Source organism: Acipenser ruthenus, chromosome 54 (assembly GCF_902713425.1).
Source record: "Acipenser ruthenus chromosome 54, fAciRut3.2 maternal haplotype, whole genome shotgun sequence".
Taxonomy (NCBI): Eukaryota; Metazoa; Chordata; class Actinopteri; order Acipenseriformes; family Acipenseridae; genus Acipenser; species Acipenser ruthenus.
Genome location: NC_081242.1, coordinates 5,916,671 through 5,937,711, shown reverse-complemented (window position 1 = coordinate 5,937,711; position 21,041 = coordinate 5,916,671). Strand labels below are relative to the sequence as shown.

The 21,041-nt window shown below is 37.3% G+C and overlaps 1 protein-coding gene across 1 annotated transcript in view; it reads left to right on the top strand.

Annotated features, from left to right (window-relative positions):
* The first annotated feature begins 248 nt into the window (after nucleotides 1-248).
* LOC117398136 (titin-like) overlaps nucleotides 249-21,041 on the top strand; it is a 32,124-nt gene continuing 11,331 nt past the window's right edge. Inside the window, exons 1-13 of the mRNA XM_059017057.1 lie at nucleotides 249-369; nucleotides 10,253-10,567; nucleotides 11,567-11,869; nucleotides 12,219-12,533; nucleotides 13,219-13,521; nucleotides 13,871-14,185; nucleotides 15,241-15,543; nucleotides 15,893-16,207; nucleotides 17,263-17,565; nucleotides 17,915-18,229; nucleotides 18,915-19,217; nucleotides 19,567-19,881; nucleotides 20,566-20,868. Of these exons, the coding sequence (XP_058873040.1) occupies nucleotides 10,480-10,567; nucleotides 11,567-11,869; nucleotides 12,219-12,533; nucleotides 13,219-13,521; nucleotides 13,871-14,185; nucleotides 15,241-15,543; nucleotides 15,893-16,207; nucleotides 17,263-17,565; nucleotides 17,915-18,229; nucleotides 18,915-19,217; nucleotides 19,567-19,881; nucleotides 20,566-20,868 (3,481 nt within the window). The 5' untranslated portion in view covers nucleotides 249-369; nucleotides 10,253-10,479. The remainder of the gene's footprint in view (nucleotides 370-10,252; nucleotides 10,568-11,566; nucleotides 11,870-12,218; nucleotides 12,534-13,218; nucleotides 13,522-13,870; nucleotides 14,186-15,240; nucleotides 15,544-15,892; nucleotides 16,208-17,262; nucleotides 17,566-17,914; nucleotides 18,230-18,914; nucleotides 19,218-19,566; nucleotides 19,882-20,565; nucleotides 20,869-21,041) is intronic.

Sequence of the window (21,041 nt, the reverse complement as noted above, 5' to 3'; positions counted from 1 at the left end):
AGATGACTTTATTTATTCATTTTAAGAACTCCAGACCATGCAAGCACAGAATTCGAGTTTATATAACTTGCACAATGTATTTACTTTGTAAGGCACACATTTCTTAGAGGAAGCATATCCCAACTGAGAAAATCATAGTTTTCTGATCTTCACATTTAAAGTTGTAATATTCATGATGCATATCACCTGTCATTTATTAGTTTTATAGTTCCAATGGTCTTGTGCTTACCCAGTAAAATGGGGTTTCCTGAGAAACGTTGCAAGGGCTAGACCTGAATGAAGCATGATACTTACTAAATGTAACTTTTATATAAATAGCAAATATATTCATTTGTGTTTGACTGGGGTGATATAGATTGCATAAAGCAGGTAAGCACCAAATTATATTTTGGTTAAATAAGTTTGCGTGTGAATATATTAGAGAAACAATTGCAACATAGGTATTTATTTTAGTTTGTACAGAACCATGCTAAATAATTGAAAACATGCTTGCTTCAATTTAATAAATCATTTTTAATGTCCTTATTAAACTTAATTTCAAAGCATTATTATTAGTAGTAGTAGCAGTATTAGTATTATTATTAGTAGTATTATTATTATTATTATTATTATGTTTTTCTTTCTGAAAATGGAAAAGACAATATGTGTAATAAAAATACAGTATATGGTACAAGGGATATATGTGTTCTACAAATAAAAACGATGCTAACTTTCTTATTTTTGCAATGAGGTGCACAAACAGGGTTTAAAATGTACTGACAGGTTGGATCTGGTCATCGAAATGGTCAGTTTCCTCATGTGATACTTGAGTCGCTCTCAGAAGAAACCGTTTGAACAACACGCGCTCAGTTCCTTGTGTTCCTTCAGGGGTTAAGCCAACTAGTCTACATAAAGAAAAAAACAAAACCATGTATTTAGTATGTAAGGGTTTAGACTAAAATAACTGCCTTGTAAAATATATATGTAAATGTAGCTGCAACTAACCATTTTTAAATGCACTGTCAACGGTGAAAATGAATGTTCGGTACAAACCGGTGTAGGGCCAGAAAGTGGTACACCGTCAGAATGTGGTACGTGTACCAAAGCGTGACCCGTGTAAGGTCAGAAAATGGTACACTGTCAAAAAACGATATACTTTGTATTGCAAGTACTTCGTGCATGTTTATGATGGCTGTTTCTAATGTTGTCAGAAGGTGGTACGTTTGTATTTCCAGTGCTTTTAACTCATGTGATGCATGTGTCAGTTTATGTACCTGTTATTTTTCTTTCGTCTTCCAATATATACACGGATAGCGGTATTGCCTACAGTACAATGTAAAGCAAGAAAGTATTGAATAGGCTACTGATGTATATGCTTGCTTTAAATATATACATTTCAGAACCATTAGCTGTGTTCATAAGTTGCTACAGACCTGTGTTAAAACAATATGCAGATTTAAACATGTGGAGAATCTACATTATTTTCACACTTGTGCATGTGATTGTGTTCCCTCATTTAAACAGATGGATAGAATATATAATAATTGCATTTAATGAGGTCTATATGCATGCTGCCTGTGTGGACTGCATACCAAAGACTGAATCGTCATGTTGGTTATGCCTAAACAGGGAGACAGCAGTTGCTAAAATAATTATATATAATTATTATTATTAGCAGCTGGCTGTTTGAGCTAATAATATATATATATATATATATATATATATATATATATATATATATATATATATATATATATACACATTTTCACGTATACATTTTAAATCAAAAACTTTTTTTTTTTGGACGCTTCTCGCGTCCCCTTTGGATTGCTTCGCGACCCCCCTGTTGTGAACTACTGGGTAAATGTGATGGATTAGCTACTAAAGCACTTCATATTAGCTGCTCATGTATAGTTTACTTTGAGTTGCTGTGATCACAAGTTTTTGAAGATTCTGATCAATGTGAATTAGATTGCTAAATGACAAGCTTGGTTTCTTCTCACCCAAACTAAGCTGTATTAATAACAGTCACAGTTGTTAAAATAGTGGAAAACAGTAATGGAGGCTGTGAGTAAATTGTCGATGCTCATAACATCCATATAAATTGTAACTCCTGAATGTGACTAAGACTTTTGCACAGCAGTATATATATATATATATATATATATATATATATATATATATATATATATATATATATATATATATATATAAGGCATTTGTGCACTACAATGCTTAATATTGACGAGGTGCTGACCAGTATAAGATAATTACATGCAACAAGAAGTGAAATCTCTACTGAAAAACAAAAGTTCAGAATTCTTTCAGCCAGACTACCAGTTTAAACGGCTTACCAAAAAGTCTTCGTAGAGACATTCATGGTCGCACTCTTGTCATTTTTCTTCAAAATGATTAATTATTTCAATCCTGCTCATTTATTTTTTTTAATAAAATGCATCTTTATTAATTTAAAACCATGATTGAAACAAACAGCGCGCTTCGACACCAGCGTGTCTTCATCAGGTTCATGTATACAGTATGTATGAACAGTCAGAGCACATTGCATTTGTAAAATGCAGTTATTTTTCAGTAGAATAAGGGAAATTAATAAACAATACAAATAAACACCTTTGTTGATACCATCCAAGACATGCAGGGCAGAACAGCTAAGGAAAATGCACATCTCTTAAAATACACATCTCTGATGATAATAATTTAAAAAATCTACTGATTAGATGTCTCTAATTAAGGCTCTAATTAAGGGAAGATTAATTCAGAAGTGGTGTGAGTGACCACTGCACAAATCACTACAAACAAGGCAAACTGTCGTTCACACACAAAATCGTACACGTTTACAATGTTAGCTAACCCAATATGGTGCTCATCACATACATTTGCTGAATTGTGAAAAAAATGATATTAAAAATAACTTTTAAGGGCCAAACTCAATACACGTACCCCTTTCAAGTAGACGTTTCCTTGTTTTCTGAGCTAAAATCATTTGCGTATGCCCGGGCAAGTTGTTCCATGTTTGAACGCGTACAGCAAAATAACACCTCGCCGGTAATTGTACTGAAATTACACTCAATATCAAAGTCGAATGATGATATCGTTCATTTAACTGTTTATTTATTTATTTATTTTTAAATTTCGTTAAAAAAAATAGGTAAAATAATGGGGTACTCTAAATAAATAAATTAATGCAATCTGAGTAATTGCAAATAAACAACATGGATCGAGTCCAGGTATCAGAGAAGACCGTTAAAAAAAACAGAATTGTAATTTAAAGCATAGATACGTCAAAGGGGTAAATTGAACAAATTGTAGCCAAGTACATAAACTGTTAGCTTTAGCTGCAGATTACCTGAATTATACCTTGTAGTAAAGATATAGCAATTTTATTATCAAATATATCAGTGCAGTGTAACAGAATCACAGGACTGAGTTCTGAATTCTAAGTTATTTCAATGCTCAGCCGAAAAACAGTAAATGCTCAATTGTAGACTATTTCGGTTTTTACGTCCACCTTTTAAAATATTCTATTTTCACCATATGTGAGTTATCAAAAAGACACCAGCTGTCTATTCTATAATTTAGCATTTAGTGTTTTTCAGGTATTTCAATATTAAAGAACATTTGTTGCATAATAACTCCAGAGAAAAATATCAATTTTGAATGTCACAACCCTATTTTTTCTGCTTTAAGAAAATATTATGTTTAATCGTGAAATATCTTGAAATACCTGTTTTTGTGAAATGCTGTGAAATAAACAGTTTTTGCCATGAAAAAAAATCACCAATAGGTTGTTCTACTGTGTATTAACAAGAAGATATGTTTAGTAATCTTGTGAATAACAGTTAACCAAGACAAAAGGTAGCTCCTAAAATTAAGAATCAGTAAGTATTTTATTGTGTTGGGAAAACCCTATTGAACTGAAGAAAAAAAGAGACAGCTTGCTTTTGAAAGCAGGTGGGTTTATTTTTGGTTCAACACAGTTTTGCTGCAGTTTCACATGAAACAAACAGGTGCCGTGTGAACCATTGCACATCTAGGGTCAAGGATTTGCCGCTTCAAAATGGTTTTTAGTTCCGTCAAATGGTTAATGCTTATTTGTCACTTTTTCATAGCCGTTGCTGAAACAGCAGTTGATAATATAAATGTCACTATTATTATTATTTATTTCTTAGCTGACGTCCTTATCCAGGGCGACATACAATTGTTACAAGATATCACATTATTTCTTTTTTTTACATACAATTACCCATTTATAAAGTTGGGTTTTTACTGGAGCAATCTAGATAAAGTACCTTGGTCAAGGGTACAGCAGCAGTGTCGCCCACCTGGGATTGAACCCACGACCCTCCGGTCAAGAGTCCAGAGCCCTAACCACTACTCCATACTGCTGCCCACTATAGTAGTTCATCACAATAATCATAGATTACATTCATCTGACAAAACACCAATTGTGTGGTAAGTAAATAGAACAGGCCTACCAAGAGAAAGACCTTGGTGTTAATAGAATAGACTCATCGCAGTCAGCAGCCACACGGTGCAGGGAAGCAATCAAAAAGCAAAGGCTTGGGTATATAGCTAAAAGTGTATAGTACAAATCAAAGGAGGTATAACACACCGGTGAGACAGGACAATTCTGTATCAAAGGGACATTAATCCAAGGCTTAAAAGACTGAGCTACGAAGATAGGTCCAAAGAAATGAATCTATTCAGCTTGGAACAAAGAAGAATTAGGGAGGGGATTGGGTTAAGTCTTTTTCAATCTTAAAAGGAGTTGACTACTAGTTCTGTCTTATAAATTAAGTTACCAAGTATTATAACAAATACAATTCAGCAAAGCTACAGTCGTACATGCATACTGTGCACACATCAGTGCCTATGTGACATGTTTACTTTGTAAAGACTTTTTTAAATCTTCAGCAACACTATACTTTAATATAAGGAAAGTTTTACATTCTTTAGACTTCCTAGAGGATTTCATTTTTCTAATTACACTCTTCAGTGACACTTTAAAACCAAGCACAGCTCTTAAAATATTCAGTGGTTTGGGGGCTGAGTGCTTAACCCACAGAGGCTTCTGATGGACTTTCAGCTTTATTGCCTCTAAACAGAGCATGGAATTGCAGTTTGTTTTTAATTCCTAGAAAAAGTGCATATAGATCAGAGAAGGGAGCAAATACAGTATACGGTTTCTTTCATAAGAGAGGATCCCTCTCTGAGTTCGCTCTGTGATCAGCTTAAGAATCGATTCAAATATCAGTTCCTTGAATTGTATGAATAACTTCAAATCTCTATACAGCCCGAGCCTATACAGCTCTGGCCAAAAGTTTTGCCTCACCTAGAATTTTAAAATATATACACTACTGTGCAAAAGACTTATACATTTTTTTTGGGGGGGGGGGGGGGGGAACAAACATAGAATCAGCCCTCGCCATCTGTAGAACGTCATGATGTCATGTATACATTTTAAATTTATAAAAAAAAGTTGTACTTGTTTTTTTTATTTTTTGGACACTTCTCAGAGCTGTGTATTTTATTATAACCCAATAACCTATATTTTATTCTATGTTATATTGTAATATGTCAGAAGAATCTTGTGGAAGTCTTGCTCGTACTAAAATATTATTTAGTGTATGTCTCTTCATGAAGACGCTCCTAATTTCTTCTTCGCCAACGTGTTTTTAACCACTGCAAGATAACTCCGAAGCAGCTCGGGGAAAATAAATCCTAATGGGGGTCGGTCAACAATCAAATTCTATGAAAAAGAATTCAGACAAAAATAAACTTGGTAAATGGTACAAGGGCAGCAGTGTGGAGTAGTGGTTAGGGCTATGGACTCTTGACTGGAGGGTTGTGGGTTCAATCCCAGATGGAGGACGCTACTCCTGTACCCTTGAACAAGATACTTTACCTAGATTGCTCCAGTAAAAACCCAAATGTATAAATGGGTAATTGTATGTAAAAATAATGTGATATCTTATACCAATTGTAAGTTGCCCTGGATAAGGGTGTCTGCTGAGAAATACATATATTTGTTCAATTGAGGTTGAAATTTCTAATTGTATGTATTTAACCAGGATAGAGCCCTTGAGATAACCTATACATCTAATTTACAAGGAGGTCCTTGCAAGAGAAGGGCAGCAAGAAATACCGTTATAGCAATAATAATTTTAATAATAAAATGAAACAAATCATTCAAACAAAACAATCATAAAACCCAATTCCAATTTACAGGACGTTAATATTTGCAAGATTTGCAACCCTGGTGAAATTTTTCATTAATATTTCTGAGTGATTTAAAAAGGTATTGTGAAGAGGCTGTTTTTATTTTTCGAAGGCACTGAGTTCCAAAGGTGAGATACTTGATATACAAAGGGACGTCGGCCCGTATTAGATCTCAATTGAGGAGTTTTAAAGGTAGGCACATCGTTTGATCTTAATGCAAAAGTAGAGTTACATGTCTCTAACAGATGTAAGGTAACTTGGTGCATTTCCAGTGTAAGCCTTATAAACTAAATACAAAAATGACAGAGCCTTTTATTCTCCAGACTGAGCGACCCTATACATGCTTGTAATCTGCATTCAGTATAAATCTTGCAGCACTATTATAGATGGGAACCAGCTTTGACAGAACTGTGTGGGATGCGCTCGTGTACAGCGAGTTATGACAGATATTTTGAGTCTAGAGTATATAGCAGAGCTTGATTGGTTGTGGCACATCTATATGACTGCAGGTTGAACAGTCTCATTATATTGATAATGCTTTGAAAGGTCTCCCCTCTTTATGAAAACGCAAGCGATTCTTCCGGATGTAAGTGGGGTTATACTGACATCTAGTGGCATCACACGAGAATACCTTATTAACATCATTGATGTAGTGTAATCCCTCTAACTCATCTTTATAAAGAAAGAGGTACTAAACTACACCATTGCTTTCAGCTGCGTAATGGTGAGCTGGTGACAAGGTGGGTCTGCATACTACTGTAATATAAAGGACATGACTACAGGCAGTCCAAATCTGCAAGAAAATACAACCATAGAATCAACCTGTGCCATCTGCAGAATGTCATGTCACGTATACATTTTAAATCAAAAACTTTTTTTTTTTTGGACGCTTCTCGCGTCCCCCTTTGGATTGCTTCGCGACCCCCCTGTTGAGAACCACGGGGTAAATGTGATGGATTAGCTACTAATGCACTTCATATTAGCTCCTCATGTATAGTTTACTTTGAGTTACTGTGATTACAAGTTTTTGAAGATTCTGATCAATGTGAATTAGATTGCTAAATGACAAGCTTGGTTTCTTCTCACCCAAACTAAGCTGTATTAATAACAGTCACAGTTGTTATAATAGTGGAAAACAGTAGTGGAGGCTGTGAGTAAATTGTCGATGCTCATAACATCCATATATATTGTAACTCCTGAATGTGACTAAGACTTTTGCACAGCAGTATATATATATATATATATATATATATATATATATATATATATATATATATATGTGAACATCATTTAGATTTTTATTTAACATCTGTAATCAAAGAAACTACAAAAATGTATCACAAAAATCTCCATAATAGTAGTACAGTAGTATTTCATGTTAGATTTCAAAATGTCACATGTTTCCATTTTTGTCCGTTTTTCATTGATTGTATGGAAAACAGCAAAGTGGTATGTAATGAAATATGTTAACGTAACATTATTTAGCAGGTTTCATTCGACAACATGAGTTCATGCTTTAGGGTGATGCAAAACATTTGGCCAGAGCTGTGTATTTTATTATAACCCAAGAACCTATATTTTATTCTATTTTATATTGTAATATGTCAGAAGAATCTTGTGGAAGTCTTGCTCGTACTAAAATATTATTTAGTGTATGTCTCTTCATGAAGACGCTCCTAATTTCTTCTTCGCCAACGTGTTTTTAACCACTGCAAGATAACTCCGAAGCAGCTCGGGGAAAATAAATCCTAATGGGGGTCGGTCAACAATCAAATTCTATGAAAAAGAATTCAGACAAAAATAAACTTGGTAAATGGTACAAGGGCAGCAGTGTGGAGTAGTGGTTAGGGCTCTGGACTCTTGACTGGAGGGTTGTGGGTTCAATCCCAGATGGAGAACGCTGCTCCTGTACCCTTGAACAAGATACTTTACCTAGATTGCTCCAGTAAAAACCCAACTGAATAAATGGGTAATTGTATGTAAAAATAATGTGATATCTTATACCAATTGTAAGTTGCCCTGGATAAGGGTGTCTGCTGAGAAATACATATATTTGTTCAATTGAGGTTGAAATTTCTAATTGTATTTATTCAACCAGGATAGAGCCCTTGAGATAACTTATACATCTAATTTACAAGGAGGTCCTTGCAAGAGAAGGGCAGCAAGAAATACCGTTATAGCAATAATAATTTTAATAATAAAATTAAACAAATCATTCAAACAAAACAATCATAAAACCCAATTCCAATTTACAGGACGTTAATATTTGCAAGATCTGCAACCCTGGTGAAATTTTTCATTAATATTTCTGAGTGATTTAAAAAGGTATTGTGAAGAGGCTGTTTTTATTTTTCGAAGGCACTGAGTTCCAAAGGTGAGATACTTGATATACAAAGGGACGTCGGCCCGTATTAGATCTCAATTGAGGAGTTTTAAAGGTAGGCACATCGTTTGATCTTAGTGCAAAAGTAGAGTTACATGTCTCTAACAGATGTAAGGTAACTTGGTGCATTTCCAGTGTAAGCCTTATAAACTAAATACAAAAATGACAGAGCCTTTTATTCTCCAGACTGAGCGACCCTATACATGCTTGTAATCTGCATTCAGTATAAATCTTGCTGCACTATTATAGATGGGAACCAGCTTTGACAGAACTGTGTGGGATGCGCTCGTGTACAGCGAGTTATGACAGATATTTTGAGTCTAGAGTATATAGCAGAGCTTGATTGGTTGTGGCACATCTATATGACTGCAGGTTGAACAGTCTCATTATATTGATAATGCTTTGAAAGGTCCCCCCTCTTTATGAAAACACAAGCGATTCTTCCGGATGTAAGTGGGGTTATACTGACATCTAGTGGCATCACACGAGAGTACCTTATTAACATCACTGATGTAGTGTAATCCCTCTAACTCATCTTTATAAAGAAAGAGGTACTAAACTACACCATTGCTTTCAGCTGCTTAATGGTGAGCTGGTGACAAGGTGGGTCTGCATACTACTGTAATATAAAGGATATGACTACAGGCAGTCCAAATCTGCAGGACAATGTGCAACCAACTGCGGAAACATTAAGTAGATATCTGTGGGGTGTTCTGTGGAGCTATCTTATGTGTTTAGTATCTGTATGGCTTATAAAAATGTAACTCATAAACAATCATATGAAACAATGTATGAGTTAAGTACTTCCATTTAAATATATCAAGCATTTCTATCAGTAAAATCTTTATAAACTATCAAACAAAAACATCACATCACATGACTTCTTATTGGGTCACATTTTCAAAGCCTTAACTCCAGTCTTGAATTAACTCATACTTTTTAGAAGGAGACAAAACATCTGTTACTTTCACAAAACTAGAACCGAACAGCTAAGTTCTATATTTCACGTCACTTTAGCAGTCTGTTTGTGATCATTATGATGACGATGTAGCTGCAGAATATGAAGAATCTGTGTAAGACTGAGAATTCCGCGGGAGCCTGAACATTCCGAGATTTCTGAGGAATCCACAGATTTGGACTGCCTTTAGGCATGACCCTGTTAAAGCATGGTGAAGGGAATGGCAGGCATGCATTTGTGTTTATATTGTATTGCACAATCTATTTTTTACACAATATCAATAATTTTTGTTTGGGGTTTCTAGTGAAAAGTAGATCTCGAAGTAGACGTGGTCCATGGCACGTATACATCACTGTGACTTACCCTAGAATGTGTATTAACTGTCTTTTAGCCAGCTGTAGACATTCCCTGTTTGAATATGTATTCACCACGTTATATAGAATGGTTATACTGACATCAGGTGGCAGTAAACAGAATTGCGGCTTTAAGGAGTGAGGAAGGGGTCATAACATGTATTAAGTTTTGACAAAGCAGTTTCATTAGTGTCCATTGTACAGCATCACCATAATCTATGAATTAATAAATGAATTATAGGGAGCAGCATTTGTTTGGCAATACTGGGTCGATGGTAAGACATTCCTACGAGAAGTTGGCATTTTTATGTGTTACAATTTTATTCTGCTTTTCTTTTTCAGTACCCGCAAGCCCACCAAATATCCATTTACTTCCTCTACCTTGTGAAGGCATTGATCGACCAGACCCCATTCTGACTTGCATCGTAGCAGACTTCAACCCAAAACAGATTAAAGTAGATTGGCAAATCAATGGAAGTATTTACATTCCTAACAAATCTTCAGCCTTTCCCAGCGAAAAAGACAGCAAAAAGAAAGCTTTCACCCTCATCAGCCACCTGGCGATTTCCATGGAGGAGTGGAAGAGAGGTACCACGTATTCGTGTGTCGTTTTACACGACTCTAAAACAACGAACGAGACAGTCAGCATATGTACAGGTCAGTAAAACCCAAACCGGTTAGAATTTAAATATAGCGTTATGTGTTTATGAATGGGGAAAAGTTTATAAAAATGATCTGAATTGAGAAATACTAAAAAGAAAGTTCAATGACAAACTGTGGCAATGTGCCCCGCCCCTGTGTGCATTTCTGTGTTGTATGTTGCGTGTGGTGTGTTAATGTTGGTGTATAGAGATGGCTGCACGGGATATAAATGGGTGTGTGCAGCACAAGTTATTTAAAATGTATAATTGTATTTAGGCACGGGGATTGCACTTCACTTCACGTGCTTAAAGTATATAATATGTGAGCACGAGGTTGCACATAATTAATTCACGTGCTGGGATTCAAGTGAATAATTAATTAGTAATTGAATCCCAGCACAACAGTATATATAGATGCACGTTTTACTCACTCGGGGTTGTGTGTTCAGGGCGAAAGAACGGGAGAGAGTGAGGAGAGAAAATAAACCGTAAAAAGTAAGCAATTGCTACGTGGTGCTGGAGGACCAGCACAGTACGTGTTTGTTTAGTGTTCGTCCACCATGTTTGTTAGTGTCTGTTTGTTTTGTTTGTCTGTTTATTTTGGCCGCAAGTGCCGTGTCCTGTGTTTTGTTAAAACCTTTTTATTTAAAATAAACTGGCGCAAGCAAGCGTCTTCATCATTTCACCTCATCTGTCCTGTGTGTTATTCATTTCCGGGGTCTGACGGCACCACTCAGCCAGCCGTGTGACACAAACGTTTCGACTAGAAGTCTTTTTTTATGCCTTTATTCAAAATCCATGTGTAAAACAGCCTTAAATAATAAATGAATTCAGGCTTTCTGAATGGAACCCAGTGTTTTCCCTTTATTTAGCACAAGCAAATTTCAACGCATTGTTAATACACACTTTCAAATCCCTTTTCATATTGTTCTTCAAAACAGATCTGTCAAATACTGTACAGTGCAATATATTATTCCAATAGTAGCATTAAACAAGCTTTCTGTTTCAATTTCAGCTTGCTGCAGCATCGAGCCAACTATTCATCTCCAGAAACCCTCATTTGAAGACATTTTCAATGGGAAACGTGTAAGTGCTGATTGTTTTGTGGTCGGGCTCAACGACAGCACCGTTTCCTGGATTACTGATGGAAAAGAACATAAATCAGAATCAGTTGATGTCAAACAAAACATGAATAATACCCAAAGCATCACCAGGCGATTGACAGTCTCTGCTGATGAATGGAAAAGCTACAGCAAAGCTAGCTGCAAAGTCACCCACCCTTGTTCCACCAAAGAGGCGTCTATCACCAAAGAGACAGGTAATTCCAGTATTATAGAGGCACAGTATAGTCACGTTGAAGATCCCATCGGGAACATTCATTGTGAGATGTGAATATGATCTAGAGCCTGTTAGAATTTGTTATTTGGATTATCTCTGCAACTAATAAAGGGCTGAGTTATGCATTGTGTAGATCTGAATTAAAGTTAGGTTGTTTTTTTGTACATATTTACAAGTCATAGTTTGCAAAGCCAAATATATGGTTATGTTGACTGATGGCTGCTGATCATTCTTCACTTGGTGTGATGATCATGTGATAGTTTTCTCTTTGATTCTAAACATAATCGATACTCTTTCTGTTTTTTGTTTTCTTTTGATTGTTATCTTAGGTTACAGTAAACCTGCTCTTCAGATTCTACGCCCCTCTGAAGATCAGCTGGGAGCCAACAGTGCAGAGCTGACATGCATCATTACTGGGTTCTTCCCGAGTGATATCTATGTGAAATGGCAGAAGGGTAATAAAGAGATTGATGCCACTAATTACAAGAACAATCCCGTTGCTCCTGAGAATGGGGGAGTCTCCTATTCAATGGTCAGTAGACTCACAATCCCCAAAAGTGAGTGGATGACACGGAATACCTACAGCTGCATAGCTGCTCATGGCACAGCATGGTTTGAAGCTAAAACACCTGACAATCTCTTTGGTAAGTTAGTATCAATTAGCTGCCATTTAGAAGCTATTTCATAAATGTAGTAATGTGATTTTATTTGTGTATGAATGGTTTTGCTTGGAAAGAACAAGACACCATAAAAACCTGGGGTGTGCCGAGTAACAAGTACAAACGAATATCCAAAATGAGTATGCGCAAGTCATTTTACTATTGTTATTCTGAGAGAGAACAATGAGAAAATGCATTGAATCAGCTGGCTAATAGGGCTCTGATGACTGGCAATCTCAGGTCAACAGATAGAGAGCCAATTCAGAGGGGAAGCCGCAGGGACTAATGTGCCAGTCTGTGCTCATGGCCCAGAATGGTTTCAAGCTAAAACATCTGATAATCTCTTTGGTAGGTTAGTATCAACTGGCTGCCATTTAGTCAGATTCTTACTGTGATGTATTCAATAAATAACAGACAAATTAACCAAACAGGCCTTTGTAAAAAGCGTAGCCATTCTAAATCTCCACCCACTCCAGAGACAAAGCAGCTGTATTTATTTTTAGATAGAGATTCAGACAGAATGGTAAGGTTTTCATGAACAGCTTAATAAGGGAATTGAAAATCCAGCCATTACTGATGATTCCCCAATTTAAACTTAGACTTTTTCAAACACTGTTCAGCGCAATAGATTCACACAAACCTTTAAACAAGCTTTCTCTTTCAATTTCAGCTTGCTCCAGCGTCGAGCCAACTATTCATCTCCAGAAACCCTCATTTGAAGACATTTTCAATGGGAAACGTGTAAGTGCTGATTGTTTTGTGGTCGGGCTCAACGACAGCACCGTTTCCTGGATTATCGATGGAAAAGAACATAAATCAGAATCAGTTGATGTCAAACAAAACATGAATAATACCCAAAGCATCACCAGGCGATTGACAGTCTCTGCTGATGAATGGAAAAGCTACAGCAAAGCTAGCTGCAAAGTCACACACCCTTGTTCCACCAAAGAGGCGTCTATTACCAAACAGACAGGTAATTCCAGTATTATAGAGGCACAGTACAGTCAAGTTGAAGATCCCATCATGAACATTCATTGTGAGATGTGAATATGATCTAGAGCCTGTTAGAATTTGTTATTTGGATTATCTCTGCAACTAATAAAGGGCTGAGTTTTGCATTGTGTAAATCTGAATTAAGGTTAGGTTGTTTTTTTGCAAATATTTACAAGTCATGGTTTGCAAAGCCAAATATATGGTTATGTTGACTGATGGCTGCTGATCATTCTTCACTTGGTGTGATGATCATGTGATAGTTTTCTCTTTGATTCTAAACATAATCGATACTCTTTCTGTTTTTTGTTTTCTTTTGATTGTTATCTTAGGTTACAGTAAACCTGCTCTTCAGATTCTACGCCCCTCTGAAGATCAGCTGGGAGCCGACAGCGCAGAGCTGACATGCATCATTACTGGGTTCTTCCCGAGTGATATCTATGTGAAATGGCAGAAGGGTGATAAAGAGATTGATGCCGCTAATTACAAGAACAATCCCGTCACTCCTGAGAATGGGGGAGTCTCCTATTCAATGGTTAGTAGACTCACAATCCCCAAAAGTGAGTGGATGACACGGGATACCTACAGCTGCAAGGCTGCTCATGGCACAACATGGTTTGAAGCCAATACACCTGACAATCTCTTTGGTAAGTTAGTATCAATTGGCTGCCATTTAGAAGCTATTTCATCAATGTAGCAATGCGATTTGAATATGTATTTGAATGGTTTTGCTTGTAAAGGATAAGGCACCACATAAACCTGGGATGTGCCGAGTAACGTGTACAAGTATCCGAAATGAGTATGAGTACAACATGTAATTTTTTGCTATTGTTATTCAGAGAAAAAAGAATGAGAAAAATGCATTGTATCAACTCCTGGCCTATATGGCACAGTGATGATTGTCAATCTCAGGTCTAGCGATAGAGAGCCAATTCAGGGGGAAGGAGGCGGAACTAGTGTGAGGCTGTGCTCATGGCACAAAATAGTTTGAAGCTAAAACACGTGACAATTTCTTTGGTAAGTTAGTATCAATTTGCTACCATTTAGAAGCTATTTCATAAATGTAGTAATGTGATTTTATTTGTGTATGAATGGTTTTGCTTGGAAAGAACAAGACACCACATAAACCTGGGGTGTGCCGAGTAACAAGTACAAACAAATATCCAAAATGAGTATGAGCAAGTCATTTTACTATTGTTATTCTGAGACAGAACAATGAGAAAATGCATTGAATCAGCTGGCCAATAGGGCTCTGATGACTGGCAATCTCAGGTCAAGAGATAGAGAGCCAATTCAGGGGGGAAGGTGCAGGGACTAATGTGCCAGTCTGTGCTCATGGCCCAGAATGGTTTGAAGCGAAAACACCTGATAATCTCTTTGGTAAATTATTATCAGTTGGCTGCAATTTAGTCAGATTCTTGTTGTGATGTATTCAATAAATAACAGACAAATTAACCAAACAGGCCTTTGTAAAAAGCGTAGCCATTCTAAATCTCCACCCACTCCAGAGACAAAGCAGCTGTATTTATTTTTAGATCGAGATTCAGACAGAATGGTAAGGTTTTCATGAACAGCTTAATAAGGGAATTGAAAATCCAGCCATTACTGATGATTCCCCAATTTAAACTTAGACTTTTTCAAACGCTGTTCAGCGCAATAGATTCACACAAACCTTTAAACAAGCTTTCTCTTCCAATTTCAGCTTGCTCCAGCGTCGAGCCAACTATTCATCTCCAGAAACCCTCATTTGAAGACATTTTCAATGGGAAACGTGTAAGTGCTGATTGTTTTGTGGTCGGGCTCAACGACAGCACCGTTTCCTGGATTACTGATGGAAAAGAACATAAATCAGAATCAGTTGATGTCAAGCAAAACATGAATAATACCCAAAGCATCACCAGGCGATTGACAGTCTCTGCTGCTGAATGGAAAAGCTACAGCAAAGCTAGCTGCAAAGTCACCCACCCTTGTTCCACCAAAGAGGCGTCTATCACCAAAGAGACAGGTAATTCCAGTATTATAGAGGCACAGTATAGTCACGTTGAAGATCCCATCGGGAACATTCATTGTGAGATGTGAATATGATCTAGAGCCTGTTAGAATTTGTTATTTGGATTATCTCTGCAACTAATAAAGGGCTGAGTTTTGCATTGTGTAAATCTGAATTAAGGTTAGGTTGTTTTTTTGCAAATATTTACAAGTCATGGTTTGCAAAGCCAAATATATGGTTATGTTGACTGATGGCTGCTGATCATTCTTCACTTGGTGTGATGATCATGTGATAGTTTTCTCTTTGATTCTAAACATAATCGATACTCTTTCTGTTTTTTGTTTTCTTTTGATTGTTATCTTAGGTTACAGTAAACCTGCTCTTCAGATTCTACGCCCCTCTGAAGATCAGCTGGGAGCCGACAGCGCAGAGCTGACATGCATCATTACTGGGTTCTTCCCGAGTGATATCTATGTGAAATGGCAGAAGGGTGATAAAGAGATTGATGCCGCTAATTACAAGAACAATCCCGTCACTCCTGAGAATGGGGGAGTCTCCTATTCAATGGTTAGTAGACTCACAATCCCCAAAAGTGAGTGGATGACACGGGATACCTACAGCTGCAAGGCTGCTCATGGCACAACATGGTTTGAAGCCAATACACCTGACAATCTCTTTGGTAAGTTAGTATCAATTGGCTGCCATTTAGAAGCTATTTCATCAATGTAGCAATGCGATTTGAATATGTATTTGAATGGTTTTGCTTGTAAAGGATAAGGCACCACATAAACCTGGGATGTGCCGAGTAACGTGTACAAGTATCCGAAATGAGTATGAGTACAACATGTAATTTTTTGCTATTGTTATTCAGAGAAAAAAGAATGAGAAAAATGCATTGTATCAACTCCTGGCCTATATGGCACAGTGATGATTGTCAATCTCAGGTCTAGCGATAGAGAGCCAATTCAGGGGGAAGGAGGCGGAACTAGTGTGAGGCTGTGCTCATGGCACAAAATAGTTTGAAGCTAAAACACGTGACAATTTCTTTGGTAAGTTAGTATCAATTTGCTACCATTTAGAAGCTATTTCATAAATGTAGTAATGTGATTTTATTTGTGTATGAATGGTTTTGCTTGGAAAGAACAAGACACCACATAAACCTGGGGTGTGCCGAGTAACAAGTACAAACAAATATCCAAAATGAGTATGAGCAAGTCATTTTACTATTGTTATTCTGAGACAGAACAATGAGAAAATGCATTGAATCAGCTGGCCAATAGGGCTCTGATGACTGGCAATCTCAGGTCAAGAGATAGAGAGCCAATTCAGGGGGGAAGGTGCAGGGACTAATGTGCCAGTCTGTGCTCATGGCCCAGAATGGTTTGAAGCGAAAACACCTGATAATCTCTTTGGTAAATTATTATCAGTTGGCTGCAATTTAGTCAGATTCTTGTTGTGATGTATTCAATAAATAACAGACAAATTAACCAAACAGGCCTTTGTAAAAAGCGTAGCCATTCTAAATCTCCACCCACTCCAGAGACAAAGCAGCTGTATTTATTTTTAGATCGAGATTCAGACAGAATGGTAAGGTTTTCATGAACAGCTTAATAAGGGAATTGAAAATCCAGCCATTACTGATGATTCCCCAATTTAAACTTAGACTTTTTCAAACGCTGTTCAGCGCAATAGATTCACACAAACCTTTAAACAAGCTTTCTCTTCCAATTTCAGCTTGCTCCAGCGTCGAGCCAACTATTCATCTCCAGAAACCCTCATTTGAAGACATTTTCAATGGGAAACGTGTAAGTGCTGATTGTTTTGTGGTCGGGCTCAACGACAGCACCGTTTCCTGGATTACTGATGGAAAAGAACATAAATCAGAATCAGTTGATGTCAAGCAAAACATGAATAATACCCAAAGCATCACCAGGCGATTGACAGTCTCTGCTGCTGAATGGAAAAGCTACAGCAAAGCTAGCTGCAAAGTCACCCACCCTTGTTCCACCAAAGAGGCGTCTATCACCAAAGAGACAGGTAATTCCAGTATTATAGAGGCACAGTATAGTCACGTTGAAGATCCCATCGGGAACATTCATTGTGAGATGTGAATATGATCTAGAGCCTGTTAGAATTTGTTATTTGGATTATCTCTGCAACTAATAAAGGGCTGAGTTATGCATTGTGTAGATCTGAATTAAAGTTAGGTTGTTTTTTTGTACATATTTACAAGTCATAGTTTGCAAAGCCAAATATATGGTTATGTTGACTGATGGCTGCTGATCATTCTTCACTTGGTGTGATGATCATGTGATAGTTTTCTCTTTGATTCTAAACATAATCGATACTCTTTCTGTTTTTTGTTTTCTTTTGATTGTTATCTTAGGTTACAGTAAACCTGCTCTTCAGATTCTACGCCCCTCTGAAGATCAGCTGGGAGCCAACAGTGCAGAGCTGACATGCATCATTACTGGGTTCTTCCCGAGTGATATCTATGTGAAATGGCAGAAGGGTGATAAAGAGATTGATGCCACTAATTACAAGAACAATCCCGTTGCTCCTGAGAATGGGGGAGTCTCCTATTCAATGGTCAGTAGACTCACAATCCCCAAAAGTGAGTGGATGACACGGAATACCTACAGCTGCATAGCTGCTCATGGCACAGCATGGTTTGAAGCTAAAACACCTGACAATCTCTTTGGTAAGTTAGTATCAATTAGCTGCCATTTAGAAGCTATTTCATAAATGTAGTAATGTGATTTTATTTGTGTATGAATGGTTTTGCTTGGAAAGAACAAGACACCATAAAAACCTGGGGTGTGCCGAGTAACAAGTACAAACGAATATCCGAAATGAGTATGCGCAAGTCATTTTACTATTGTTATTCTGAGACAGAACAATGAGAAAATGCATTGAATCAGCTGGCTAATAGGGCTCTGATGACTGGCAATCTCAGGTCAAGAGATAGAGAGCCAATTCAGAGGGCAAGGCGCAGGGACTAATGTGCCAGTCTGTGCTCATGGCCCAGAATTGTTTCAAGCTAAAACATCTGATAATCTCTTTGGTAGGTTAGTATCAACTGGCTCCCATTTAGTCAGATTCTTACTGTGATGTATTCAATAAATAACAGACAAATTAACCAAACAGGCCTTTATAAAAAGCGTAGCCATTCTAAATCTCCACCCACTCCAGAGACAAAGCAGCTGTATTTATTTTTAGATAGAGATTCAGACAGAATGGTAAGGTTTTCATGAACAGCTTAATAAGGGAATTGAAAATCCAGCCATTACTGATGATTCCCCAATTTAAACTTAGACTTTTTCAAACACTGTTCAGCGCAATAGATTCACACAAACCTTTAAACAAGCTTTCTCTTCCAATTTCAGCTTGCTCCAGCGTCGAGCCAACTATTCATCTCCAGAAACCCTCATTTGAAGACATTTTCAATGGGAAACGTGTAAGTGCTGATTGTTTTGTGGTCGGGCTCAACGACAGCACCGTTTCCTGGATTACCGATGGAAAAGAACATAAATCAGAATCAGTTGATGTCAAACAAAACATGAATAATACCCAAAGCATCACCAGGCGATTGACAGTCTCTGCTGATGAATGGAAAAGCTACAGCAAAGCTAGCTGCAAAGTCACACACCCTTGTTCCACCAAAGAGGCGTCTATTACCAAAGAGACAGGTAATTCTAGTATTATAGAGGCACAGTATAGTCACGTTGAAGCTCCCATCATGAACATTCATTGTGAGATGTGAATATGATCTAGAACCTGTTAGAATTTGTTATTTGGATTATCTCTGCAACTAATAAAGGGCTGAGTTTTGCATTGTGTAGATCTGAATTAAGGTTAGGTTGTTTTTTTGTACATATTTACAAGTCATAGTTTGCAAAGCCAAATATATGGTTATGTTGACTGATGGCTGCTGATCATTCTTCACTTGGTGTGATGATCATGTGATAGTTTTCTCTTTGATTCTAAACATAATCAATACTCTTTCTGTTTTTTGTTTTCTTTTGATTGTTATCTTAGGTTACAGTAAACCTGCTCTTCAGATTCTACGCCCCTCTGAAGATCAGCTGGGAGCCGACAGTGCAGAGCTGACATGCATCATTACTGGGTTCTTCCCGAGTGATATCTATGTGAAATGGCAGAAGGGTGATAAAGAGATTGATGCCGCTAATTACAAGAACAATCCCGTCGCTCCTGAGAATGGGGGAGTCTCCTATTCAATTGTCAGTAGACTCACAATCCCCAAAAGTGAGTGGATGACTCGGAATACCTACAGCTGCAAGGCTGCTCATGGCACAGCATGGTTTGAAGCTAAAACACCTGACAATCTCTTTGGTAAGTTATTATCAATTAGTTGCCATTTAGAAGCTATTTCATAAATGTAGTAATGTGATTTTATTTGTGTATGAATGGTTTTGCTTGGAAAGAATAAGACACCATAAAAACCTGGGGTGTGCCGAGTAACAAGTACAAACGAATATCCAAAATGAGTATGCGCAAGTCATTTTACTATTGTTATTCTGAGAGAGAACAATGAGAAAATGCATTGAATCAGCTGGCCAATAGGGCTCTGATGACTGGCAATCTCAGGTCAAGAGATAGAGAGCCAATTCAGGGGGGAAGGTGCAGGGACTAATGTGCCAGTCTGTGCTCATGGCCCAGAATGGTTTCAAGCTAAAACACCTGATAATCTCTTTGGTAAATTATTATCAGTTGGCTGCCATTTAGTCAGATTCTTACTGTGATGTATTCAATAAATAACAGACAAATTAACAAACCCGGCCTTTGTAAAAAGCTGAGCCATTCTAAATCTCTACCCACTCCAGAGAAAAAGCAGCTGTATTTATTTTTAGATCGAGATTCAGACAGAATGGTAAGGTTTTCATGAACAGCTTAATAAGGGAATTGAAAATCCAGCCATTACTGGTGATTCCCCAATTTAAACTTAGACTTTTTCAAACACTGTTCAGCGCAATAGATTCCCACAAGCCGTTAAACAAGCTTTCGTTTTAATTTCAGCTTGCTCCAGCGTCGAGCCAACTATTCATCTCCAGAAACCCTCATTTGAAGACATTTTCAATGGGAAACGTGTAAGTGCTGATTGTTTTGTGGTCGGGCTCAACAACAGCACCGTTTCCTGGATTATCGATGGAAAAGAACATAAATCAGAATCAGTTGATGTCAAACAAAACATGAATAATACCCAAAACATCACCAGGCGATTGACAGTCTCTGCTGCTGAATGGAAAAGCTACAGCAAAGCTAGCTGCAAAGTCACACACCCTTGTTCCACCAAAGAGGCGTCTATTAACAAAGAGACAGGTAATTCCAGTATTATAGAGGCACAGTATAGTCACGTTGAAGCTCCCATCATGAACATTCATTGTGAGATGTGAATATGATCTAGAGCCTGTTAGAATTTGTTATTTGGATTATCTCTGCAACTAATAAAGGGCTGAGTTTTGCATTGTGTAGATCTGAATTAAGGTTGGGTT